The sequence below is a fragment of the Cucurbita pepo genome, chromosome 11 (genome assembly GCF_057944985.1).
Source record: "Cucurbita pepo subsp. pepo isolate OVF chromosome 11, ASM5794498v1, whole genome shotgun sequence".
Lineage (NCBI taxonomy): Eukaryota > Viridiplantae > Streptophyta > Magnoliopsida > Cucurbitales > Cucurbitaceae > Cucurbita > Cucurbita pepo.
In genome coordinates this window covers 3928485-3953140 of record NC_141808.1, presented here as the reverse complement: position 1 = coordinate 3953140, position 24656 = coordinate 3928485, and the positions used below count along the sequence as shown (strand labels likewise).

Below are 24656 nucleotides of genomic sequence, written 5' to 3'. Positions count from 1 at the left end.
TCGAGAGAAATCCTTAAAGTTCAATCTATCAATTATACACTGATGTTTATTACTGATTACACAATGAGGGAGAGAGCAGAAGCCGATGGTTACAGATCAATAAATGAATGAATACTTACTATTACTATACAAACAAACAATGATACAAACTCTCACATCCTAAAACTACTTTCCTTTTCCCTTTTCCCTTTGCATTTGAGCTAATACATTCATACTCACAAGTCAATGACTTAGTAGAACTTAACGATGCATCTCAGATGAATCTACAGCTCTTTCGAGGTCGACCAACGGTTTAAGTCATCTCTCAACCTCCTGGCTTTGCAGATTAATCTCCTCCAAAACCATAGATAAAGCGGATTTGCAAGTACCGTCGTCCTGGAATGCCAGGATCCATCTCCCATCCACAAAAGGCTTTGTCTTTAAGTTTAAGGGGGTACCATATTTAGCAGGATGATCCAAAAAGGGTAAAGTTGATGGACGAATCCTCAAATGCAGCCATCTTGAATGCTTATCATCAATTCTAGGCTGATAAGAACCAAAAAAAGTGTTCTCATCCAAGCAAGGAAAGATTAAAGATTGGCCAAAGATCGATTTTTCGAAATCGAGAGTTCTTTCACTCTTACATTTGATCCAGCAAGAGGTGCAGCAACTCGAATAATTCCACAATTCAGTTTTGAGGGCAGTTCTTCAGCAAGAATTATCCATCCGGAAGTTCCCATGGAAGTTCCAAGAAAGTAAAAATGGCGCTCTTTGCCTCTCTCAACTGAAATTCTACAAGGCACAGCTCCATCTAGAAAGCAACAACTAAGGAGGCTTATTCACAAACTCACAGCAGCCGACGTGATTGAACTAAAAATACGTTCGAATCCTACACAACTTTGCCATCTAAAATTGTGTGTAAAACACCTAAAGTAAGCAATTCAAAGTTTAAAACTAACCAAGTCTCAACTCCGCACCCGGTTTAGGTCCCGAAGCATCGAGCCCAGCAACCTTTGCACGGGAGCATTCAGAAACTTCTGAGGGAGGGTCCATAAAGGGTTGATCTGACAAAGCCTTGCCAAGGGAAAATGACAGAAGTTGGTGTAGAAGAACAAATACCTTGAATGAAAGGCGGGAAGATATTGTTAAAAGAAACTTTACACAAAATAGTTAATTGAAGAGGGACGGGGGACGAGAGACACCTTTACCAACTCGGACATTCTTTGACCAGCAGCGAGCGATGATTCGGGTGGAACAGCATCTGTGTGGACAAGAAGTTGAATTTAAGGAAATCAATCACAAACTATGAATCTTATAACTAGTCAGCATTCTTACCTAGGACAGAAGCCTTTGCAGAATACAAGAGCATGCACTTTGGTTCTTTCCTTGCTGATGGGGCTTCAATTGCTAGAAAAGTTTATTGGTTCAGCACGCATAAAACTCTTAATACATTTATCATCTAAGAAGCACAAATACTTCAGTTTGGCTACCGTGTCCGTGTCTGACATGTGTTAGACACTTGGACACTCTGAAACTTGTTGGACTCATATCGTACACTCGTAAACACAACAAATATGTCCTAGACACTAATGATCCAAAATCAATATAGGTTGACAAAAGTAATAATTTAGAGAATGTGATATGAACCGAGACATCAATCATGTAATATAAACTTCAAGGATGATGTGAAGAAAATATTGTCAAAGTTCTCAAAAAGATGTTTCAATTCATGTCACATTAAAGAAGAATCAAGTTTCATTGTTATAAATTTTGGTGGATCATAATTTAGAGTAATTTAGAGTTATGGTGTTTCTTTAATGTATTTTAAGGCTTATTTATGTAGTGGCTAATTAGGTTAATTATAGTCATAAAGTACGAATGTTACAAACTCTTGAATGTCTCAGGCAAGGTCAAGGGTTTTATTTTGAGACTATATAAAGCCATGTATGTTATCATTGTAAAGGAGACTTGGAAAATATAGTAAAGGGAGCATTTGTGCTTTCCTTTAGCCAATGACTAAGTTTATTTGCAATTCTATGTAGTTTACGTTGTAAGTATAATCATTCAAGCTAGACATGATCAATCTTGCTTGTGGAGTGAGATATATTAACACTCAACTTTAGCATATAAATGCATAATGTATTGATTTTGAATTTCTTTCTAGTACGTGTTGTATGGTATCCATGTCTCAAATTCGTATTTGTGCTTCTTAGCTAATCATTCATCATTAAGTACCTCTTTTGCACTTCTTCCACTTGTCAGAAAGAATTATTACGAGGAAATCAGACCAAATTCCTCTAGCTTCCTGTAAGAGCTCAGTAGCCCAGTACTTGTATGAATCCTATTAGATATCAAAGAGAAAAAGATCAGAAAAAACAAGGCTAAACATTTTCTTTTACAGATACAAGCAATGATCATGATGCATTTCCTTCAAGGAATCAATGACAGAAATAGTGTGCTTTCTCATTCCTCTTCCATATATAGCTTACTTTCAGCAATTTTAGATGATGACTGTTAAACTCTGCCTCACTATAAGGTAACAACTGCCGCAGAAGCCACCCGCCATCCCACAAAATTTCTGCAGATATATTTGAACGACAAAAGAGGCTGACCAATGCATCTAGCACCTAGAACATGGCCAATAAAAATGGATTAACCCACCCACGCTCGTAGTACAAGAATGATTGCACGCTGTTACGTGAATAAAATGATATCATTTCAGGAGGAGACATAACCATCTTGATTCATGTAACAACAGAATAATTTATCATTAACTGTAGCTTTAACAGTCTGTTCTTTTCGTTCGGTTTTCGCTTCAGCATAAGTGAGAAACTTTTATCATCACTAACACACAATATATGAAAAGTGTTTCTGATCCAAATGAAATTCATATCCATAAGATAAAGAGAAGTACCTCAAACCTAAGGGCACGAGGGCTTGCACCTACTTTAAGAAAATATGAAATGCCATAATCCTGATAGTTAGAGAGGAAGCCAGAAAACAGTCAGAGCAAGTGATCAAATAAGAATCAAGCAGCATAAAATTAAATCTTTTTGTCCTCAAACTAAGGTGCTATAATAAAAAACCAGACTTTAACTTCAGAAATGCAACTAAAATATTATCAGAGTAGCCCTTGAAAGCCTTTCAGTATTACAATTCTTGTATGCAATATGTGTCAACGATAAGAGGCCGAAGAAATATGATTCCTTTCTTAATATTAGCATGTAAGAAGGTTAGTGGAAGCATGGAAGACAAAAAGAGTACCTTAAGCTTCTTTAGGTAACCATCAAGTTCAACATCGATGCCACCTTTCGATGAGGCGTTTTCTGAAGAAAAGAGTTGCTGTTCGCTAGAATCCTCACCAACTAAGGCTTCCTGTTGAATATAATTTATAATTTGAGACTTGTCTGAACGTGTTTGTCAAAAAGCAGGTGCAAAAATAAAACAGCATAACCTAAGGTTCTTAACAGGTAGTAAGTACTCAAATTCTGAAAACATGATCAAATATGGCCGTAAACTGCGACATGTAAAAACAGTGACAAGACAGAGCTACATATGCAAGAGCATCAGGAAAGAATAAAACTCAATTTAAAGTTACAGACCCAAATTTTTCGAACTTTATTCATACAAGCATATAAAAATACAAATAAAAATTTAACACTACAGAGTCCATTGAAGATGACCAAAATGTTAACAACGTGATTGAGGATTCAACCCCACAAACAGCCTTAAAATTTACTTCATTGAAGTTGACAAAAATGCTGTAATCTACTGGAAATGGATTATAAACTGATATACATCTTCAAATATCTATACTTCCAAGATTACAACAAATAAATCACAAGTTCAGATGCAAATAATTTCAAAATAAATTTAGAAAAATGCCAATAACCAAGTTCAGTGTGATAGATGGAGCAATCAAAAATCAATAAATTGCTACATAAATCTGAAGTATCAAGAGATCAAATTAAAATATGGAAATGCCAGGCAGGCATACTTTTTTTTTCTTCACATATTGTCCATTTGAGAAGTGCTCAATAATGTTCGTTGATATCAGTCAAGAAAACAAAATTAAGCCTGACGAGAACATAATGGAAAAGGACCAACACATGCTATCTATTGAAAGAGTCCAAAAATTGCAATATTGTATATCATGGAAGAGTACCAATAACAATTTCTTATGTTGTTTTCTTTGAGGAAGGATTCCAAGCGCATCCAGCATTGATTCATCCAGCTCTACAGAGATGGGATGCATGATAAGAAAAGAAAAACGGAGTGAAGGAAGTTGAATAACTGCATTGATCTGACCTGCAGTCTGCAATAGTGTAGCCAGAACACTTAGAGCACCCAAGACTTCTACATCGTCCCCAGTTGTTATATGAGAAAGCAAAGCTTCCCTGCAAAAACATACATGTTGGGATATTTTGGAACACATTGCTGACAAACATTAAATATTATTTGGACTAATGTGAGTACATATATTATGCTGAGTCAACCTGCCTCCCAATAAAGGGAAAGGAAAAAGAAAATCTATTGAATCAAGAGTTTCTAACATTTGCAAGAACCACTTTAGAAAATAGAAATTGGAAGTTTCAGATTGGATCTGGTATGCACAAAAGTTCTCCTGTCATCTTATTCATATTCAAACACCCATCTCAACTTTTGTAAGGTATTTGGATCGAGAGGAACAACAAGGTTTCAGCGAGTCAAAGAGATTTAAGGGGACCCTTGAGCTCATTTTAGGTTGCATGTCTCTCTTTGAGCCTCAATCATTACGACTTTTTATAATTATCTTTTAAGTTTCCTTTTACTTGATTGGAGACCTTTTTGGTTTTAGCATGGCTCCTTTTTATTTGACATTGATTTTTCCCCCTTGAAACATTTGGTATTGAAAAAAAAAAAAAAAAAGAAAGAAAAAACAAGAATGAGAGAGAGAAACAATGTTGGAAGTAGAACAAATAGTTTGATGGAGGTGTTGATAATAATAATAATAAAAAAAAAAATTAAAAAAAAAACATTTCTGGTTAGAAAAAACAAACAAACAAAACAAAAAGAAAAGCCTATACAAGGTGTTCATAATAATTACAAAAAAAAAAAAAAAAAAAAAAAGGAAGTCAGCTACAAGCCCAGACACTTCTCCAGTCTGTAAATGGGATCCAAACTTTGTGGTGCAGGAACTAAATTTTAGTGCCACCGCTTGCATATTTTTCTACAAGAAACAAGAACTATTTAAAAAGAACATGGAGTTCAAAACATGGCAAGACGACAAATCCTACAAGGTGATGAAGAGAAGAAGAAAAATGCAAAACTCTAAAACAGTAGAAGTGTAGGAAAAATAAACAAAAATGGCAGCTAATTATTTGCAACCAAATTCTTTCGACAAGTAAAATAGAACATTGTGATTTCAGATATCATATGTTGCAGAGTTCAGGAAGCCAATGCTATGAGTTTATTTGCTCTTGATTAATCATTTAAAGGCATAAGTTCAGTCATTGAAACCTCTTTTCCAGTTGAAAGTTGAGGTGGGTGTTTGAATATGAATACGATGACAGGAGAACTTAAGCTAGCTCTAATTGGCTATACCTCAAATCCAAGCGGGAGCCTCGACAACCATTTTTCGTAGACGCACCTTCTAACTCAGTTTTAGGAGCAGAAGAATATAATACTTCTTTTCTTAAAGACTCGGCATCCAAGGGCTGCCTTACAATGCTATCACTTCTTGATGACTGGCTTCTATTTGCACAACATAACCAATTCATATTTCCAATCAGTCTGCCTTCACAATGTGGGGAGAAAGAATCCAATGGACAAAAAAAGGCAGCAGAGATGGTGTTTGCCAGATCTTTTATTTTAACTATGCGCAAAATGCAACAAAGTAAATATAGAGAAGTGACAGCTCCAATTTGAATTCCCTGGATGTTCAAACGACAATTGGTCAAATAAATAAAAAAATTCTATAATGTAAAAAAGATTTTTTAATCCCAAATAATAGAGATATGTGAACTTAAAACTACTGCAATATATCGAAAAAGGAACGATCCACTTATGAAGGCAGCTAGGCCAAAAAAGGTACCTTGAAGGCCTAACCACTAAGAATTTTGGGAGATATAAAAATCATTGCCTATATCAGGTTTAATAACTAACTCATGCTAAAAGTTGATAAGACAACCCAAATCCTTAGCCCAACAATCCAAGCTTTTGTTGAAACAAGATCAAAGAAGGCAACCCAAATCCTTAGCCCAACAATCCAAGCTTTTGTTGAAACAAGATCAAAGAAATTAACACCCCCTATACAAAATTCGGATCAACCAAGAGATAAGGCTAGAATTAGATTACCTCCTAAGATCAAAGATTTAGAAGTACGATTTGGAACCTTGTTCTAAATTGAGTCACTCCACAATCGAACTTGATCAACACTTGTTTGAATAGCTCATATGCAATCTACCACAAGAATTGCATGAAACTTAGAAATGTCAAGAATGATGCTCAAATTTCTAGGGTGAGTCTCAATTTGAGAGCTAAATTTCATTCATTCAAAAATCTAACTTTTACATAGTATTTTGTAGGTATTTATAGTCTATCCATAAAAGAAATATCTAACTCTTCAAATGCCCACTAAGGAAGTTAATGGCCATGATTTCTGAGTTACTCCCACTACCCTTTTAAATCTCCACAACCACTTTGACAAGTAAATTGTCACCCTTGTTCGTTAATGGCCATGATTTCTGAGTTACTCCCACTACCCTTTTAAATCTCCACAACCACTTTGACAAGTAAATTGTCACCCTTGTTACCACTACAGGAAATTATGGAATTAAAATAATAAATAAAGTTTTCTAACAAATTATCCATTAAGTGTTAGTTATAGCAATCTCATCCGCTACTTTAACCGTGAAAATATTCACTTCCGAAGCTCCAAGAGGTCCTTCTTCCTCAATCGAATCAGCTTGTAACACATGAAATAACGATTGAACCAAGTCTATCCAATTTTGTAGAAAAAAAATGAATGTTTGTTGAATCTTCTCGATCTTTGATCGTGTAATAGGTCCAGTTGAAACATTTGGAAAGTATTGTGGGGGGTAAATTGGGTACCAAGTTGTTGTTTTCAACTACATCTCATCCTCAGACTAATGGGCAAACTAAAGAGGTTAATAAAACATTAGGAGCGTTGCTTAGGGATATTATTTCTAAGAATATTAAGTCTTGGGACGAATGTTTGCCATTTGTAGAGTTTGCATATAATAGAGCAATTCATAGTACCACTCATTGTTCTCCTTTTGAAGTTGTTTATGGATTTAATCCACTTACGCCTCTTGATTTGCTTCCTATTCCTTCAAATACTTTTGTGAGTGAAGCAGCCATAAGTAAGGAAGATTTGATCAAAACATTGCACAAAGTGGAGAGAATTGAGAAACAAAATTTCAAAACAAAATTTCAAAGTTGCTTTAAGAATTAACAAAGGACAGAAGGAAATCATTTTTCAGCCTGGTGACTGGGTTTGGATACATTTTCGCAAGGAGCGATTTTCATCTCAAAGTAAGACAAAGTTATATCCAAGAGAGGATGGTCCTTACCAAGTTCTTGAAAGAATTAATAACAATGCCAATAAAATTGATCTTTCGGGAGAATTTTCAGTACATTCTACTTTCAATGTTACTGACCTGAGTCCTTTTAATGTAGGTGATGATTTTCTTATCTGAGGACGAATTCTTTTGAAGAGGGGAAGATGATAAGGATCATGGTGTTCCAAATGTTCCAACTGGACCTATTACACAATCCAAGACCGAGAAGATTCAACAAGCATTCATTCTTTATCTACAAAATTGGATAGACTCGGTTCAATCGTTATTTCATGTGTTACAAGCTGATTCGATTGAGGAAGAAGGACCATTTGGAGCTTTGGAAGTGAATATTTCCATGGTTGAAGTAGCGGATGAAATTGCTATAACTAGCACTTAATGGATAATTTGTTAGAAAACTTTATTTATTATTTTAATTCCATAATTTCGTGTAGTGAGAACAAGAGTGGGAATTTACTTGTCAAAGTAGTCATAACATCTATTTTTGTGGAAATTTAAAGGATAGTAGAAGTAACTCATAAATCATGGCCACTAACTTACTTACTTACTGAACATTTGAAGAATTGGATATTTCTTTTGTGGATAGACTATAAATAGCCACAAAATACTAGGTAAAAGTCAGATTTTTGGATGAATAAAATTTAGCTCTCAAATTGAGACTTTCACCCTTAGAAATTTGAGCATCATTTTTGTCATTTCTAAATTTCATGCAATTCTTGTGGTACATTGTATATGAACTATTCAATCAAGCCTTGATCAAGTTCGATTGTGGAGTAACTCAATTTAGAACAAAGTTCCAAATCTTGCTTCTAGATCTTTGATCTTAAGAGGTAATCTAATTCTAGCCTTATCTCTTAGTTGATCTGAATTTTGTATAAGGAGGTGTTAATTTCTTTGATTTAAGGGTTCTTGCTTCAACAAAAGCTTGGATCGTTGAACACCGTGATCCTTGTCAAAAGTACTTGACATTCTCTCACTTGATTGCAAGGAATGGATGGTGGCCATGTCAAAAGTACTTGACATTCTCTCACTTGAGTGTAAGGAATGGATGGTGGCCAGGTAGAGGGTTCTGTTCTAACAAGATGAGAACTAGAAACTATAGTAGCCATAGAAGGATTTAATCGCCAGCCAAGCACCGATCCTTTTGGTAACAAAAACCTGGCCTTGATCTTTATCTTTTTTCATTTCAAGAGAACCTTATCTGGATGCTGAGTTCGAGGAGAAGGGACATCAGTGAGTTCCCAAAGCTTAGAGGATTTTTTACCAACCATCACGGGTAGAATCTCCTTTGATCAGAAAACAGATGGCCTGTTGCTTGGGAATCAATCAGACTCCGGGAAGTCGCCTGTTGGTTTCTCACATCACTTCTTGGCTACAGAGAATCACTCCCTTGACCACGATTTTGTTGAGTCATTTGGAAAGATAACATTCCCAGGAAATATCTCTCTTTAAGAGGTTTTCAAGAGCAAGATAAACACTGTGGATTATATGCTAAAAAGCAACCTTCCTGCTCTCTCCCCAGATAATTGCTGCCTTTTCAAGTTGAACAATGAGACTCTAGACCATATGTATGCTATTAGTCAGGCTTCTGGATGGTATACCCCTCTGCATAATCATAACAACATAGTGATCAATCACTATTCCATTTTAGCAGCTCACCCCTTCAAATGGCAATCTAACTATTTATGGTTGAACTTGATCAGAAGCTACATGGTTGAACTTGAACAGAAGCCTACTTTGAACAACTTGGATTTAGAGAAATAACAGAACTTTGAATTGCAAGGAGAGGAGTTACAGTCCTTTTTTACCTCATTTCGTACACGGCAGCCACATTTTGAAAACTAGATAACCCTACTGTCATTATCTCTCAGTGAAATTTGTGCTAATTGGAAGGGATTTTTTCTTCTTTTCTTTTTTTTTTTTTTTTTTTTTTTTTTTTTTTTTTTTTTTTTGCAATCTCCAATGCGTTTTTATATATTTTACTACATTAAGAAATATGTTTCTCTTTCACAAATAATAATAAGAATAATAATAATAATAAAGAAATAGAAAGTGCGAATGGCCAGTGAATTAAACAAGTATAAGAAAACATATGCTTCTCATCAAAACGATTATTATCCAAATGCCAAAACTATTCTGATTAAAGAAAATGTTGCAAATATGACAGTTCATATATCTATCTTCGTTGTTGTTGGGGAATTTGTTGGTTTTGTCAGGGAGGGATTTTCATTTTTGGTGCGGGGTTGTGTTCTTGTAAGTCTATGTTCCTTCTCTTGAGTGATCCTCTCTTCTCCTAGGTCCCTTCAAAGGTGAAATTTCCAAGATCCATTTTTTGTGTGGCAGATTTTACTTGTAAAGGTTAACACAACGGACCATATTCAAAGACATCATATTTTTTGGTGGGGCCGCATTGGTGCATCCTCTATAGGCACATGACCAAGGAACTTGATCATATCCTTTAGAAATGCTGGTTTGCTTCTTTGGAGTGAAATCATACTAAAACGAATTGGGGTTTCTCTCCCTCGTAGCAGAGATTGTGCTTCCTTCATTCATTACATCCTTATGTTCCCTCCCTTTGGAGTTAAGAGGCAGTTTCTGTTGACCGCTACCTATTTTGCAATCTTTTGGAGCATTAGGATCAAGCAGAATAACAGAAATATTTGCGGTGGAAAGATCAAGAGTGGCTTTAATGTGTCATTGTTGAAGGGTTTTGCAAGTTGTAACTATTAGCTAGGTTTTAATCTTTTGGATTGGAGTCCTGGTATAGCTAAGTCTTTGTGACTCTTTCTTGGATTAGTTTTTTAGTAGGCCCTTGAAGTGTGTGTATATATATATGATAGTTCATAATGTTGATAACAGCATGATTTAGAAAGAAATTCATTAAAGGATAAGGAGATACTAAGAAAATGTCAATACGTTAACCACCTCTATCATCAAAGATGGAAGAAGCAAAGGAAATATCAAGTGCCGCAAAATGTTATCAGTTGTTAACCTTCCCACGTCAGGAATTCCTGCAGAAATAATATCACTAATATAGTATAGGTTGTCTTCAATTTCGTCTATAGCAGCAAGAATTGTAGAGGTTGAGAGCTCAGTGCTTCTGTCAAAGAAACCAAACAGAGATTTAAAACAGTAGTGATCTTCTGTGCAATATTATAAATTCCTTTTTTTTTTAAATAAAAAGGTGTCATTCCAGATTTTTACCTCTTTGTCTCAAAGACCAACTCATTCAAGTTAATGCACTGCTTCCTAAAAAAGGTCACTAAATTTGAGAAATATTCTGCATGAGGAGGACTGGTGATGAATCTATTGACACAATCATCTCCGACTAAAATTGAAATTAGCACATTAGAAGTCTATCAAGTTTCCATTATATTCTTAATCAGAGAGATAAGAAACCAGTGGCAACAACGAACTAACCATGGTATACATTAAGTGTCAAGGCCCGAACTGCTGTGTGGATCATACTTTCTTCATGAAAAGCAAATTGTATAGCCTCTACGTACATTGGAAAAGATACTACTCTACCCTACATGGAGAAATCATGATGCAAGAACAAACTCAGAAAACCACATTTGCCAACTACGAATAAACTCTGTAAACAGACCTATCCCAAATAAAAGTGTAACTTGTAGAAATTAGGCAGATCTTCTTTTTATAATTGTAAGTGATTTTGTCAAATGAATATGCTACTTAATCGTATCTCACACGTGTAGTAGAACAATTCCTTCCATTAAGTGACCAGAAATCAGTATATTAACCCTCAGAAACAAATACATACCCAGTCAGTATCATTACTCGAGTAGTTTGGCTTTTGAAGAAAGCATAATCAAATTAAACATGCTCAGATACGCTTTCTTTATTGAATCAAGGAACGATATGTAAATGGCAAAGATTTTATTGAAAATATGGTTTCATTCTTTTTCTAAATGTATATAGTAAACCTATTTCTTAGGGGGAGCCAAAACATACAAAAAGAAGGGATGACCTTCAAACTAAAGGAGTGATAAGAACCATAAATGGAAGGAAAAATAGTAGAAAATGCTTGGGATAAGAAAGAAAAACTGGAAGATTCTACTCAATTCCCAATACGGCTAACTCCTTTTCTTAAAATGATACAAACTTTTCATTGATCAAAGGAAGGGAACAACAATGTTCATGATACAAACTCTCTTGAAGGAGTGAAAAATAAAGACAGTCCTGAGAGGGATGAAGAAACACATCCAATTTAAACAAATGTCACTAGAATAATGTTCAAATGTTTGTTGATTCCGCTTGAACCATAGTTCTGACAGAATAGCCTTGACAGCATTAACTTATAATAGAAGAGCTTAAGAAGATAAAACTAGCCGTAAAGAAGCTGAAGCACATTAATAGTTGAATCTTTCGAGAAAATCCATTGGAGATTGAAGAGATGAAACAAAGAATACCAAGTATCCAGTGCATATGGACATTGGAAAAATATATGCTGCTGACTTTCACTATCTGAAGAACACAAAACACAGAGGGCCCAGGGATGCAAAACTGATCAAGAAAGCTTCTTTTGAAGAGTTTCTGCCGTAATTATTCTTCCATAAAGCAAAATCCAAAAGAATCCCTCACTTCCCTTGGACTCTGTATTTCCAAATTGCTGAGAACATTTCTTTAGGAAAGGAAGAGGAAGATGTTTGTAACTCGTTAATGATATCTTCAACTATAACAAACTTGCTAGTTAATCACTGATATATTCCCAATAATTATAGTCCTTAAAGTCTAAACATATATATAATTACAGCCTTGCATTGTGTCTTTTTGGACTTTTAAGTCAAAAAACTTTTGTTCGCTTACCAACTGGAGATAATTTTTGTAACTTAGCGGTCACCAATTGGAGATACATTCTCACTTCTAATGAAATCTAGATTCTAACGAATGTATGTTTATGTCCTTAGTAATATCCATATATTCACCTTCTTAGTAGCTTTACTCCAATAGATATAAGATCAAACTGTTTCCAAGATTCTTCCCCTGGAGTTTGGGAGTTGTTTGGCTAAGTTTCAGTTATTTAATCCATTTTTTTAGCGTTGTCATGATTGTTCCTAGGACATCCAGCGATATCACAGACATGTTTCTCCTTTAGATGACCTGACGCATCTATAACTAGACATACAGCAGTTTTAACATTTCCGTAAAATCATAGGCAATTGCAAACCACTTTTTCCAAGGATTTGAATCTTACCTATTAAAAGTGAGAAAAATAATACTTTCAAGAAAAGATTGAACATACAAATTTATAACAAGCAGAACTTACATTTTGTGTTTTCACAAGAAGGGAGATTGTGTTCTTGTTCAGCTTTCCACTAATTGCTCTTATAAAGACCATGAGAACATATTCATTGTTGTCAGATGATAGAAAAACAATAGCAGATGATACTAAAAAAAGAAAACTCTATTTAATGAAATTACTTCGTTGAAAAGAAAAGCAAACAATTCAAAACAAACCTTAAGAAAGACATATAGTAAGACAACAGCTCATCATTCCGGAAATCAAATGCATATGTTATTAGCTTGTTAATATGTTCAGTACTGAATAGGTAATCTGAAACAGACCCAAAATAGTCAATTCTATATACAGCAGTAGCAAGATTGAATTCATTTATGAAGTTATATTCAGGAAATTACATATAGCATGTTCACTTTTAAGATTCTGAATTATAATGCTCATTGTCTGCAACAACTGAAGTGAAACAGCAGTCCTACTAATTTGCAAAATACGTACAAATTCTCCCATGATTTGCTTCTCCATGAAAAACCTGAAACAGCCAGAAGTACATAAAAGTTCTGGAACATTAGAAATTTACCAAGAAACAATAAGCATTAAAAAAAAAAAATTCTCACTCGAAGAAGGAAGCATCATGCTGGTCAACGTAAGTTATCAACTCTGATATTGATCGCAGCGCCTCAATAACAAAATCCTTCATCCAAGTTTACAATTAAATAGTGCTATTACATATCCATGAAAATAGTAATTTAACACACTACCACTGGAAGGAAAAAATCGAAAAGCATCTTTTACCTCGTTAACCTCATCGACTATTTCAATGTTTAACAGCTGATCAGTTAAATACCTGTGTTCCAGTAAATTTAACAAAATTTTGAAACAGAATCGAGAAATAAGGTAGGCAAGTCTATCATGTCCTCAATAAGAAATGTGTAATTTGATCAATGAAACAATTGTTTTCTGTTAAAATAAAATAAAAGTAAACTACCAACCTGAAAAAGTGGTTTTAACCTCACCTCTCTTCTACCCTTTTCTATTCTTTCATATTTCTTAAAAAAAACTTGGTTTTCATCCACACTAACTAAATAAACTTAAATAAATTAAATTAAATCAAGGTTACAAATGTTTATCTTCTGATGGCCGAATGTTTATATCTAGGAATGTGTTGTTTGATAAATGTTCTTTTCCCTACGCTCTTGTCACTAAACAGCCAACAAGGTCAATTACTTCGTTCTCTCTTATCCTTCCCTTTCTTCCGTCTTATCTTATGATTCTTCTACTACAAGTCCCTAAGCTAATAATTCCTTGAAATCTAATGGTGTTTCCCAGATCTCTGCTCCAGTTCCTATTAACCGCGATCACCCTGTGCCTACTAATGTCTATCCTCTAGGGACATTGTCTGTTATTCATTGGTAGTTGATTAGATGCATATTGAGGTACTTGAAGGCGGCCATTAGTCATGGTTTACTTCTTCAATGTCCTCGAGAACTCAGCCTGTGTGGCTTTGCTGATGTCAATTGGGTATCTGTTGTTGGATTCAATAGATTAAAATTCAAGCCTAATGTTTGTGCTTCCACGGCCACTGGATTTGGGAGTGTTAAGACCAAACCCATTGATTTCCTTGATCATTTTGTTTTCTTTTGTAAGGGTTTTCTTCCGAATGACTCATTCTGTTATGGTGTATTATTTAGTGTGGATGAGTATTTTTGCGAGAGATTTATTCCCAGGCCTCTTCATTTAGCTCGTGATTTCTCTTATCAATCATATATGGAAGCCAAGGGTTTTCTTGCATTTTCCCTCATCTTCCTCTCTGCTACCGTTTATACTGCCTACTATTGTTAGTTTGAAACCTTCTAAGCACCACCACCATCAATTGCTTCGAAGATGTTATGAATTGGTGCATCCATGACTTAGGCCATGCATCTTCTAACCTTTGGTCAAATATGTCACAAATAAGAGGAGTGAAAATCTGACACTCTCTCTCAAACCAGCCGACATTATTTGGGAGTTCAAAGTTTCCAAGAAGATTAAGATGATTGTGAGATCCCACATCGGTTGGGGAGGAGAACGAAACATTTTTTATAAGGATGTGGAAACTTCTCCTTCGCAGACGCGTTTTAAAAACCTTGAAGGGAAGCCCGAAAGGGAAAGCCCAAAGAAGACAACATTTGCTAGCGGTGAGCTTGCTGTTACATTCATGTGCACTCTCTTGTTAGAGACATAATACTGCTGACACTATTCAAAGAAGATATCCCCCAAAACTGCCCTCTTCTAATTGGTGTACCCTTTTTACAAAGTAAAGTAAAAAAGTACAACACTAGATGTGGTCCAAAGAATACACCAAGAAAGGTTGAAGAAAAGGCTGATTCCTTTTCCGTATTCAATCCATATGGTCGGCATTGCAGTCTTACAGTAGAACAACAGCTCTAAGCAGCTGCAAAGTCCGAGCCATACCTTTTGCAGCTAAATTTGTTCCATGAATAAAACATAATAACAATTTAGAACACAGAACCAAAATATAATCAAGCTCCATTGGTTCAATTTGACTGCACAAAGACATCATAAGAGACAAAGAAATGATTGAAATTATATAACATGGAGACCATTGTTGCAATGTTCAACAGTCATACTGATGGTGCCCCAGTGTAACATAAAAAGTAACAACCAAAAAAGTAATCTGAAATTCAGTTCCAAACCTGAGCTCTTCCAACGAGAATGGATCCCTGGATCTCCAGAAGGAAAACCACATGGCTGAACAATCAGAGCCCCGAATTCAGGCACCCACTAATCATTCTGCACCCTAAACACAATCCATCCCAGAATTGAAGGTTTCAAAATGATTTCAGCGATGTTCTTCTTTACCACAGTAACTGCCTGACCTCGACAGAGAACAATTGAACAACAATTTTCAATCTGATCGAGAGTTCTCTCGATAAAGCAAGAACAATGGAGATCTTGATCAGGAAATTTTTGGGTATTTGTTCCGTAGATACTGCAAACAAAACTGAAAATGCAAGTGTTGTGAAGAAGAAGAAGAGAGCCGATAATTATTGTAATCCCAAAAAGCAAAACTCGGGTTGAGTTAGTATTTTCTTTTTTCAAATTATATTTATCTAAAACATACGTTACATTAATTAAAATTTTATAATGTTCAAACATTATATCGCTAACCTCCACAAATCACAATTCATCGTTATCATCGTTACAAATACCAAATCTCAAGTCTTTTTATTCTTAGTAATAATAAAAAAGTTAGGTTGTAATTTTATTTTTTGGTTAGTCTAGTTGACCCGACCAAAAATTGTCGACTTTACAAATCTTTTTATTCTTAGTAATAATCAAAAGTTGAGTTGTAACCTACTTAACTCAACTAAAGAAAATATCAACCGACTCATTCAAATTTTTTAGTTTTTAAAAATTCAACTTAAATAAAAATAATAATTTAATAGTCAGTAGATTGGGCCTCAGATAGATCTAATTGGGCCAACCGTTACTTTAATGGACCAACCGCACGGCCCATTTGCAATGTGATGAAGTCCATATACCAATGAAACTAGCCGAGTAGGGGTGTACATTCCGGCAACTCGACAACCCGGACCAACCCAACCCGGACTATAAGGGTTGGATTGGGTTGGATTAGTATTTCGGGTAGGGGTTGGGTTCATTTTTCTAAACCCAAACTGAATCGGTTCGATTCCGGGTTCATGGATAAAACCTTCAGGTTGACCCGAATCAAATAAAAATATGTAAAATATATTAAGAAACCTACTGTGTTAATGGATTTGCCAGAGTGGTATTGAGTCTAGTCTAAGGACATTCACATCAAGGTTGGACTACTATTATTATTTTGGTCAAGATGAATTTTATTTATTTGGGAACTTTAATATATTTTGGGTAGGATTGTATCCCAATAATTATAAATATAGATAAATAAATAAAAATTTAAAAAAAATTTGACAACCCAACCCGAAACCAACCTGAAAATAGAGTTATAAATATAGATAAATAAATAAAAATTTAAAAAAAATTTGACAACCCAACCCGAAACCAACCTGAAAATAGAGGGTTGGGTTGTGGAAAGTTTCGGGTTGGGTTGTGGAAAGTTTCGGGTTGGGTTGGGTTACCCATCCAACCAACCCGAACTTTTGGATTAGGTCAAAAAAAATTCTCCAACCTGATCCAACCCAAACCATGTACACCTCTATAACCAAGTGTAGGAGCATGACACTTATAATGAAATGAATTTTTAAAAAAGAAAAAAAAAAGTATGTTATAAATTATGAGTAACAAACTATATTTCTTAAAAATAAAAAATCTAAAAGAAATTGTTATCGTCAATTTGAAATTAAGAAAACGAATCATTCTTTGTAAGGGTGTAGAAGCTTCTCCTTAATGGACGTGCTTTAAAACATTGGGAAGAAGGAAAGCTCTTTTTTCTTCGTGTCCATGTACTTTGTTATTGTTTTCTACCAGTGGGACATGATGTGCACTGCGTAGCTATATATTTTTAATGGTATTTATAATACAAACTTTTATCTATTCAAAAATTAAATTTATGGTAAATGTTATATCTTTTCCAAAATTTGATAGTCTACATATTTTAGTTGCACTATATTTTTTTAAAAAAATCATTTATTATCATTGTCTATTTTCGTTTCCAACAATGCACCCATGTTGAAAACAAAGGGTGAAAAATCATATTATTAAGATTTTTTTTTTTATTTTTTTTTATTTTAAGTTTTTAAAAATTAAGCTATTAAACCTCCTTGAAGTAAAATATTTCTTTGTTTGGTATCAACATTTTAAAAATGAAAAAAAAAATCAAATTAACTTAATTAGTAAAATGCATTATAACTAAGATTATAGATGATGAGATTTCACATTAATTGGGGAGGAGAAAGAAGTATTCTTTTTTAAAATGTGTAAACCTCTGGGGAAGCCTTTCAATGGAAATCTCAAAGAGGAATATGTGCTAGAGGTGGAGGATGGAACACTCAAAAGAGAACAATATCTACTAGCGGGAGAAGAAAAGTAAAAAAAATACAATATCTGCCGGCCGTTGACAAAGAAAACAAAAACAATATGTACCAGCATGGTTGACAAGAAAAACTCAAAAAAGATAATATCTACTATTAGAGGGGAAGGAAGAGTCATAGATTCCCACTTATTATTTCAGTCATAAAAAAACCATTACCAAATAAGCTCTTAATTATCTCTTGCTATTGACAAGGAAAAAGTTAAAAAAAAAAAAAAAAAAAAAAAATCTATATAGGTGGAGAACTCAAGCCCACAGATTACCACTTATTATTCGGGTCATAATAAACCATTGTCAGAGCTCTTCATAGCTCTTCATATCTCATTTTCAGTTTTCAATATTTGCAGGAGAAAAAGCCAAAAAAACCAATATCTACTGCAGTGACAAGAGAAAATCCAAAAGAAGACAACATTGATAGGTGGAGAAGAAGAGCCACATATTCCTACTTATTATTCTAGTCCTAAAATAATCATTACCAAATAAGCTCTTAATTTCTCATTTTCAATTTTCAATATCTATGGGTTGTTGACGAGTGAAAGCCAAAAAAAAAATAATAAAAAAAAAATACAATATTGTGACAAGAGAAAACCCAAAAAAGACTACATCTACTACTGTGGAGAAAGAAGAGCTCACAGATTTCCACTTATTATTCCAGTCCTAAAATAACCATTACCAAATAAGCAAGTAATTTCTCATTTTTAGTTTTCAATTTCAGCTCCTAATTTCCCACTTATTATTTCAGTTTTCAATATTTGTTGTTGTTGAAAAGAAAAGCCAAAAATGATAATATTACTTGCATGGAGAAGAGAAAATAAAGAAAAAACATCTACTGAGGCTAGAAGGAAAGCCTACATATTCCCACCTATTATTCTGGTCATAGAATAACGAAGCTCTTAATTTCTCATTTTTCAATTTTCAGTATCTCATGGCTCACGAACAAAAGCAAAAAAAAACAATATCTTTGACACGAAAAACCCAAAGAGAGACATCTACTATTAGTGGACAAGGAAGAGCCCAGATTCACATCTATTATAACCATTACCAAATAAGCTCTTAATTTCTCATTTTTCGTTTTCAATATCTCGTAGCTGTTGACAAGAGAAAACAAAAAAGAAACATCTATTATCGGTGGAGAAGGAAGAGCCCACAAATTCCCACTTGTTATTATCCGTTATAAAATAACTATTACCAAATAAGCTCTTAATTTCTCATTTTTAATTTTTAATATTTGCTAACAGTTAGACAGAAAAAGTCAAAAAAGAAAATATCTACTAGTGTAGTTGTCAGTTGAGAAGAGAAAACAAAGAAGACAACATGTAATATAGGAAGAAAGAGAAATAGAAAAAAAAAAAAAAAGAAGGAAAAGTCGAGAGGGGCAAATAGGTAAATTTGCCCCTCCAACCACCTAAGGGGTCCAAACGAAACCTCATCCATAGTCCTCCAAAAGAGAGATAGTGAGAGAAAGGGGTAGAGAGAACCTAGAGAGAGGAGAAAGGATGAACCGCCGGAAGACTCACCGAAAACTACCGTCGGAGTCTATTCCGGTGAAGATCATGATGCAAGGAGGTGAAGATCATGCAGAGAGACTTTCTTGGAAGGGAAAAGAGAATGTGGGTGGCCGGAGTCCCATTTTTCATCAAGAAGTCGGAAAACCCGCAAGGTAAGGATATTGAACGTTTTCTCAGATCTACGGTTTTCCTTTGTGAATCAAGATCTGAAATCTTGATATATTCATCTAGGAACAACTCTACGCATGATCTGTGAAGAAGTTTGGCCGAGACCTCAACCCAAAGGCAGAGATCCGAGAGTCATCCGAGAACGGTGAGCGAAATTCCGATCTTCTTAACTCGTCCGGTAGTTAAGCGAAAATTACGAAAAAAATACAAGGACGTAGCCCGTAACACGATCTAAAACTTTGCCGAAGGAATCATGTCGATCCGATCTACAGATCGAAAGATATGAAAATCGGAAAAGAGGGTTGTGTTTCGGTTTTCAGAGGGCAGAGAAGAAAGAAGAAGAAAAAAAAAAAAAGAGTCGGCCAGCGAGCGGCGGACGGCGGCGACAGGCGTCAGACACGTGTCGACCATCGGCTGGAGCAACGCAGCTCCAGCGAGGCGTCAACACGTGTCGCCCACAAGCCGGGCCGAACCGCGACGCGAGCCTAGCCGACCGGACCGGCCGACCCGCGACAACGCGGAGGCGGGCACGCGTGGCAGGTGTCACAACCTTACTATGAAGAGAGTAGGTTGTGACCCTCACGCCATGACAAGCAAAGGGGCGTCCCTTAAGAGACGCCCATCCGGCCATATGCGGGCCAACGTAGAAGAATGCCATGATGCGATCGATGAGGACGATGCATCATCCAACACACCACCACGCAAAGTGGGCATTGAAGACATGTTGAGACACAAGCATAACAGAGACATCAACATAGACATGAAGGACAAGATAGGCTTGTTGAAGGGCCGGGTAGGGCCCCGGGCCTCAACCTCAAAAGTCGAGGTTTCGGAAGGAATTTGGTCATGCGGTTCGGGAGTTAAGTCCGTCCATATGGAATATGAATGCTCGCCAAGTTTGGTGTCAATCGGACATTGGACGGACAATGCATGACACCGTATGACACCTCACGAAAATCATGTCTACTCCTGATTGAATGAAAATGGCTCAAAATGTACTATAGGGGGTACCATGGTGTTAGCTCTCCACCACCCCTAGGCCCTGTGGCCTAAGTGAGCTACCCTGTGGCACATACGTGTGTCACAGTGTGGGCGAGCGTGCCGAGACGAGTGTCTCGGGCGACTTCCTTTGAAATGGATTTTTGAAGGACAGTACCAGACGGCACGGGTGTGCCGGTATTGCGCCCTAGCCCGCTTGTTGGAGGTTGCTACATACACCCGCTATCCGGTACGGTATCCGTAAATGACTCGGCATGGGCACGGGAGGGCCTATGCCTCGATAGAACCCGGATGGATGGATGTTCGGGAAGCCCCGATGAGATGAACGACACGCGGGCCCATTCTCGATGGCACGACCGAATGAGTTATGATGGACGACGACATCCCGAGACTCGGGATGGCGTCAAGACATATGGACCCCGTCGATGGGGATCGAGATGGCAAGATGAGATGCGATGTTGTATTGAGAGACCTTGGCCCGAGCAGAGGCAAGGTCGAGCCGAATGAGTTGGCCTAGCGTAGAGGCAAGTCGGATGTGTCGCAGACGATTGAACATACACGCGCAGGCGGCGTGTGTGGTTGAACAAGCTTGGATTCCGCACAAGCGATGTTCGATTGGCGTAGACAAACCTCGCCTAAGGTCCGACGAAGCCACAAAGCCGGGGCGAAAAATATATATGGGGCTTAATTCCCCTTAAGGCTGGTCGTGAGCGTGTATCGGTCACGACGCCGCACGGTCAAGAATGTAGGACCGTGACAGCAGGCGCGCGTGCAGCCTGGAACTGGCGCCTTCCCGCGCGCGTGGCCACGCACTCCCAGCATGCTGCTGGCGCGTGAGAGCGCGTGGAACGGCCAATTTGGCCCGGTTGTTTTCTGTTTTCCCGATTTTTGTCTCGGTTCCAGTTCTAATACTATTTTTACGTGAATAGGGACTTAAATTAGAGAAATCAGTATTTTTGGACACCTCACGGGCGAAGAAACGCTAGCGAAAGGGCACGCGTCAACCAGGTAAGTCACTACCCGGTATTTAAGAAGAAATACTTGTAGGGTTCGCTTGGATTGTAGGTATGCATGTTAGTAATTTTGTCTTAAATTAGCTCTCCATGAATGAGATTAATTAGATGGATTGTTATGATGTGTTGGGTTAATTATCTGAGTGTTGCTTGTATGCCTTAAGCTTCCGTTGTACGTATGCATGCGTTTGATTTATGTTAGAATTGTGTATACCGGGTTTTGGGTGCTTGATGGACGAATTCGCCCCATTGAGCGCGAACTTCGTGCTCTGGGTGCTTGATGGAGGTCATCGCCCTGTTGAGCCGATATGCCTAGTTTGCACAAATTACATACTATGATGTTAGAAGAAGATTGCATGCACCCTCTATTAATGGCTAGGGCCCATTTCTATGATAAGATTAGGGAATTTCTATTTGGAGCGATATGCCGCTCTAGTCAGACTTAATTTTTCCCTAGAAACATAGCGGTTTACCACGGCAAGAAAGTACCTAGGAGTGTTCATAAATCGCTAGCGTAAGAACGGTATCTATAGCTTCGTGGGAGGACCAAGGGTCCCTGATTAGTCCTTACTGCTCTTAGCCATTTCGCATGGGAAATGTGTCCCCACGTCATACAGCCCATTAGCTGCATGGGAACGGGTTGGGTCGCGCCCCCCATAGGAGGACTATATGGGCGTAGGGGTATTCAGCACACCCCTAGGCTAGATACCATGTAGTCCTAGATAGCCATGTAGAGGTAGCGCCTCATAGAGAGATACCGACCATATCAGCTTGGCATAAGGAACCTCTAGGTGACTCTAATGAAAGGACGATGAACTGGTGAAACCCAAGGGGCAAGCCCCAAGAGACTAAGGTTAGAACCCGATGTCCTAGAACCGAATTAGGAAACCATGGGAGTTCTGTTAAATTAAGATGCGAAGAGAGCCTACAAGTAGGTGGCTTACTGAGTATAATTTTTATACTCATCCCGTTCTCCTTTATTTTTCTCAGGTGTTCGCTGGCTGCTGGTCGAGGTAGAGGAGCGTTTGAGAGCTGTACAGTCACAGAGGGGGTCGTTCCGGAGCGTCAGTCCCTTTTCGGTCTTTTAGAGTCTTTTGTATTTCATTTTATATTTGCAATTTCTTTTGTAATAATTAACAAACAAAATTTCTCTCTTTTGTTTTAATTCAAAGTATTTTTATCTTTTTACTTTGGTTTTCTTTTATTTTATTTTCCTTTTGTTTGTTTTCGATTTCGTCTTTTTGGTCACGATTCGATTTTTCGAAGCCTCGAAAATCGGGTCGTGACACAACATCTACTATCCATGGAGAAGAAAGAGTCCTAGTTATTATTCTGGTCATCATTACCAAATAAGCTCATAATTTTTCATTTTCAGTTTTCAATAATATCTTCTACCATAGACAAAAAAAAAAAGCCAAAAAAAAAAAGACAATATCTACTATGAGCTAGGAGGAAGAGCCCACATATTCCCCTCTTTATTCTAGTCATAAAATAACAATTAGCAGATAAACTCTTAATTTCTCATTTTCGATTTTCAATATTTGCGGGTTGTTTAATGAAAAAGACAAAAAAAAAAACAAAAAAAACAAAAAACAATATCTACTAGTGCATTCCACAAAAGAAAACAAAACAAAAAGAAGAAAAAAAAAAAAAAGACAAATCTACTATCATGTAGAGGAAAAGTCCTACCTATTATTCTGGCCATAAAATAATCATTAACAAATAAGCTCTTAATTTCTCATTTTCAGTATTCAATGTCTCTTACTTGTTGAGAGGAAGAAATAAAAAAAAAATGACAATATCTATTAGTGCAGTTGACAAGAGAAAACTAAAAAAAGGACAACAGCTACTGTACGAAGGGAAGAGAGAGCCCACGTATTCCCACTTATTATTCCGGTCATAAAATAACCATTACGAAATAAACTTTTAATTTGTTATTTTCAGTTTTCAATATCTTCTAGATATTAACAAGAGTAAATCAAAATGAGACAACATCTACTATAGGTGCAGAAGGAGAGTCCATAGATTCTCACTTATTATTGTGGTCATAAAATAACTATTACCAAATAACCTCTTAATTTCTCATTTTGAGTTTTCAATATTTGCTAGCGGTTGACAAGCAAGAGCCAAAAAAGACAATATCTACTAGTGACAAGACAAAAACAAAAAAAAGACAACAACATCTACTATAGTGGAGAAGAAAGAGTCATACTTATTATTCCCGTCATAAAATAACCATTACAAAATAATATCTTAATTTCTCATTTTCAGTTTTCAATATCTCCTACCCGTTGATAGAAAAAAAAAATGTCAAAAAAGACAATATCTACGGTGCATTTGACAAGAGAAAACCCAAAAAAGAAACATAGAAGGAAGAGCCACACAAATTCCCACCTATTACTTCGGTCATAAAACAACTATTACCAAATAAGCTCTTAATTTCCCCACCTATTTTTCCTGTCATAATATAACCATTACCAAATAAGTTCTTAATTTCTCATTTTCAGTTTTCAATATCTCCTACCTCTAAACAAGAGAAAACAAAAAAGTGACAACATCTACTCGTGGAGAGGAAGAGCCCACAGATTCCCATTTATTGTTCGCGGTCATAAAATTAACCATTATAAAATTACCAAATTAACCATTACTATCGGCTCGTAAGGAAGAGTTCTACTTATTATTCTGGTCATAAAATAACTATTACCAAATAAACTCTCAATTTCTCATTTTCAGTTTTGAATATATCCGTTGACTCAAAAAAGCCAAAAAAAGCCAAAAAAAAAAAAAAAAAAAAAAAAAAAAACTTAGTGCAGTTGACAACCTAAAATCCAAAAAAGACAATATCTACCGAAAACACAGATTCTCACTTATTATTCTGGTCCTAAAATAACCATTACTGGGTGAATTTCTCATTTTTAGTTTTAAATACATCAACCGTTGAAAAAAAAAACCATATCTACCGGTGCAATTGACAAGAGAAAACCCAAAAAAGACAACATGAGAGCCCTTTCATTTGAGCAACTCTAATCCTTTCTTTTCAATGGCTTTTGAATCTTCTATTGTTCTTCCCACCACCACTGCTGGCTTTGACGCCACAGGGGCATTCTCCATGGCTGC

The 24656-nt window shown here is 36.3% G+C and overlaps 1 protein-coding gene and 1 long non-coding RNA gene across 4 annotated transcripts; one reads left to right on the top strand and one right to left on the bottom strand.

Moving 5' to 3' along the window:
- On the bottom strand, positions 1-15894 carry LOC111805160 (protein TRANSPARENT TESTA 9). Of its 2 annotated transcripts, XM_087128260.1 has the most exons (20): positions 15513-15891; positions 13612-13663; positions 13434-13510; positions 13218-13348; positions 13038-13134; positions 12847-12904; positions 10980-11088; positions 10764-10887; positions 10485-10659; positions 5563-5891; positions 4145-4376; positions 3244-3354; positions 2894-2953; positions 2469-2606; positions 2215-2320; positions 1315-1386; positions 1182-1240; positions 939-1098; positions 624-790; positions 1-525 (listed from the first exon to the last, which is right to left on the bottom strand). In XM_087128260.1, exons 1-20 carry the CDS (start codon positions 15563-15565, stop codon positions 298-300), a joined length of 2538 nt encoding a protein of 845 aa, XP_086984386.1. In that variant the 5' UTR covers positions 15566-15891; the 3' UTR covers positions 1-297. The 2 variants fall into 2 exon arrangements, with proteins under 2 accessions (XP_086984386.1, XP_086984387.1); XM_087128261.1 differs by lacking the exon at positions 1-525 and having other exon boundaries at positions 666-804; positions 15513-15894.
- A 3370-nt stretch (positions 15895-19264) lies between these two features.
- On the top strand, positions 19265-22727 carry LOC147790088 (uncharacterized). 2 transcript variants are annotated; one of them, XR_015422847.1, is made up of 4 exons: positions 19265-19511; positions 19591-19672; positions 21456-21534; positions 22530-22727. It is a non-coding gene; the product is annotated as an uncharacterized LOC147790088 (long non-coding RNA). The 2 variants fall into 2 exon arrangements; XR_015422846.1 differs by lacking the exon at positions 21456-21534 and having other exon boundaries at positions 19270-19511.
- Positions 22728-24656: the final 1929 nt, after the last annotated feature.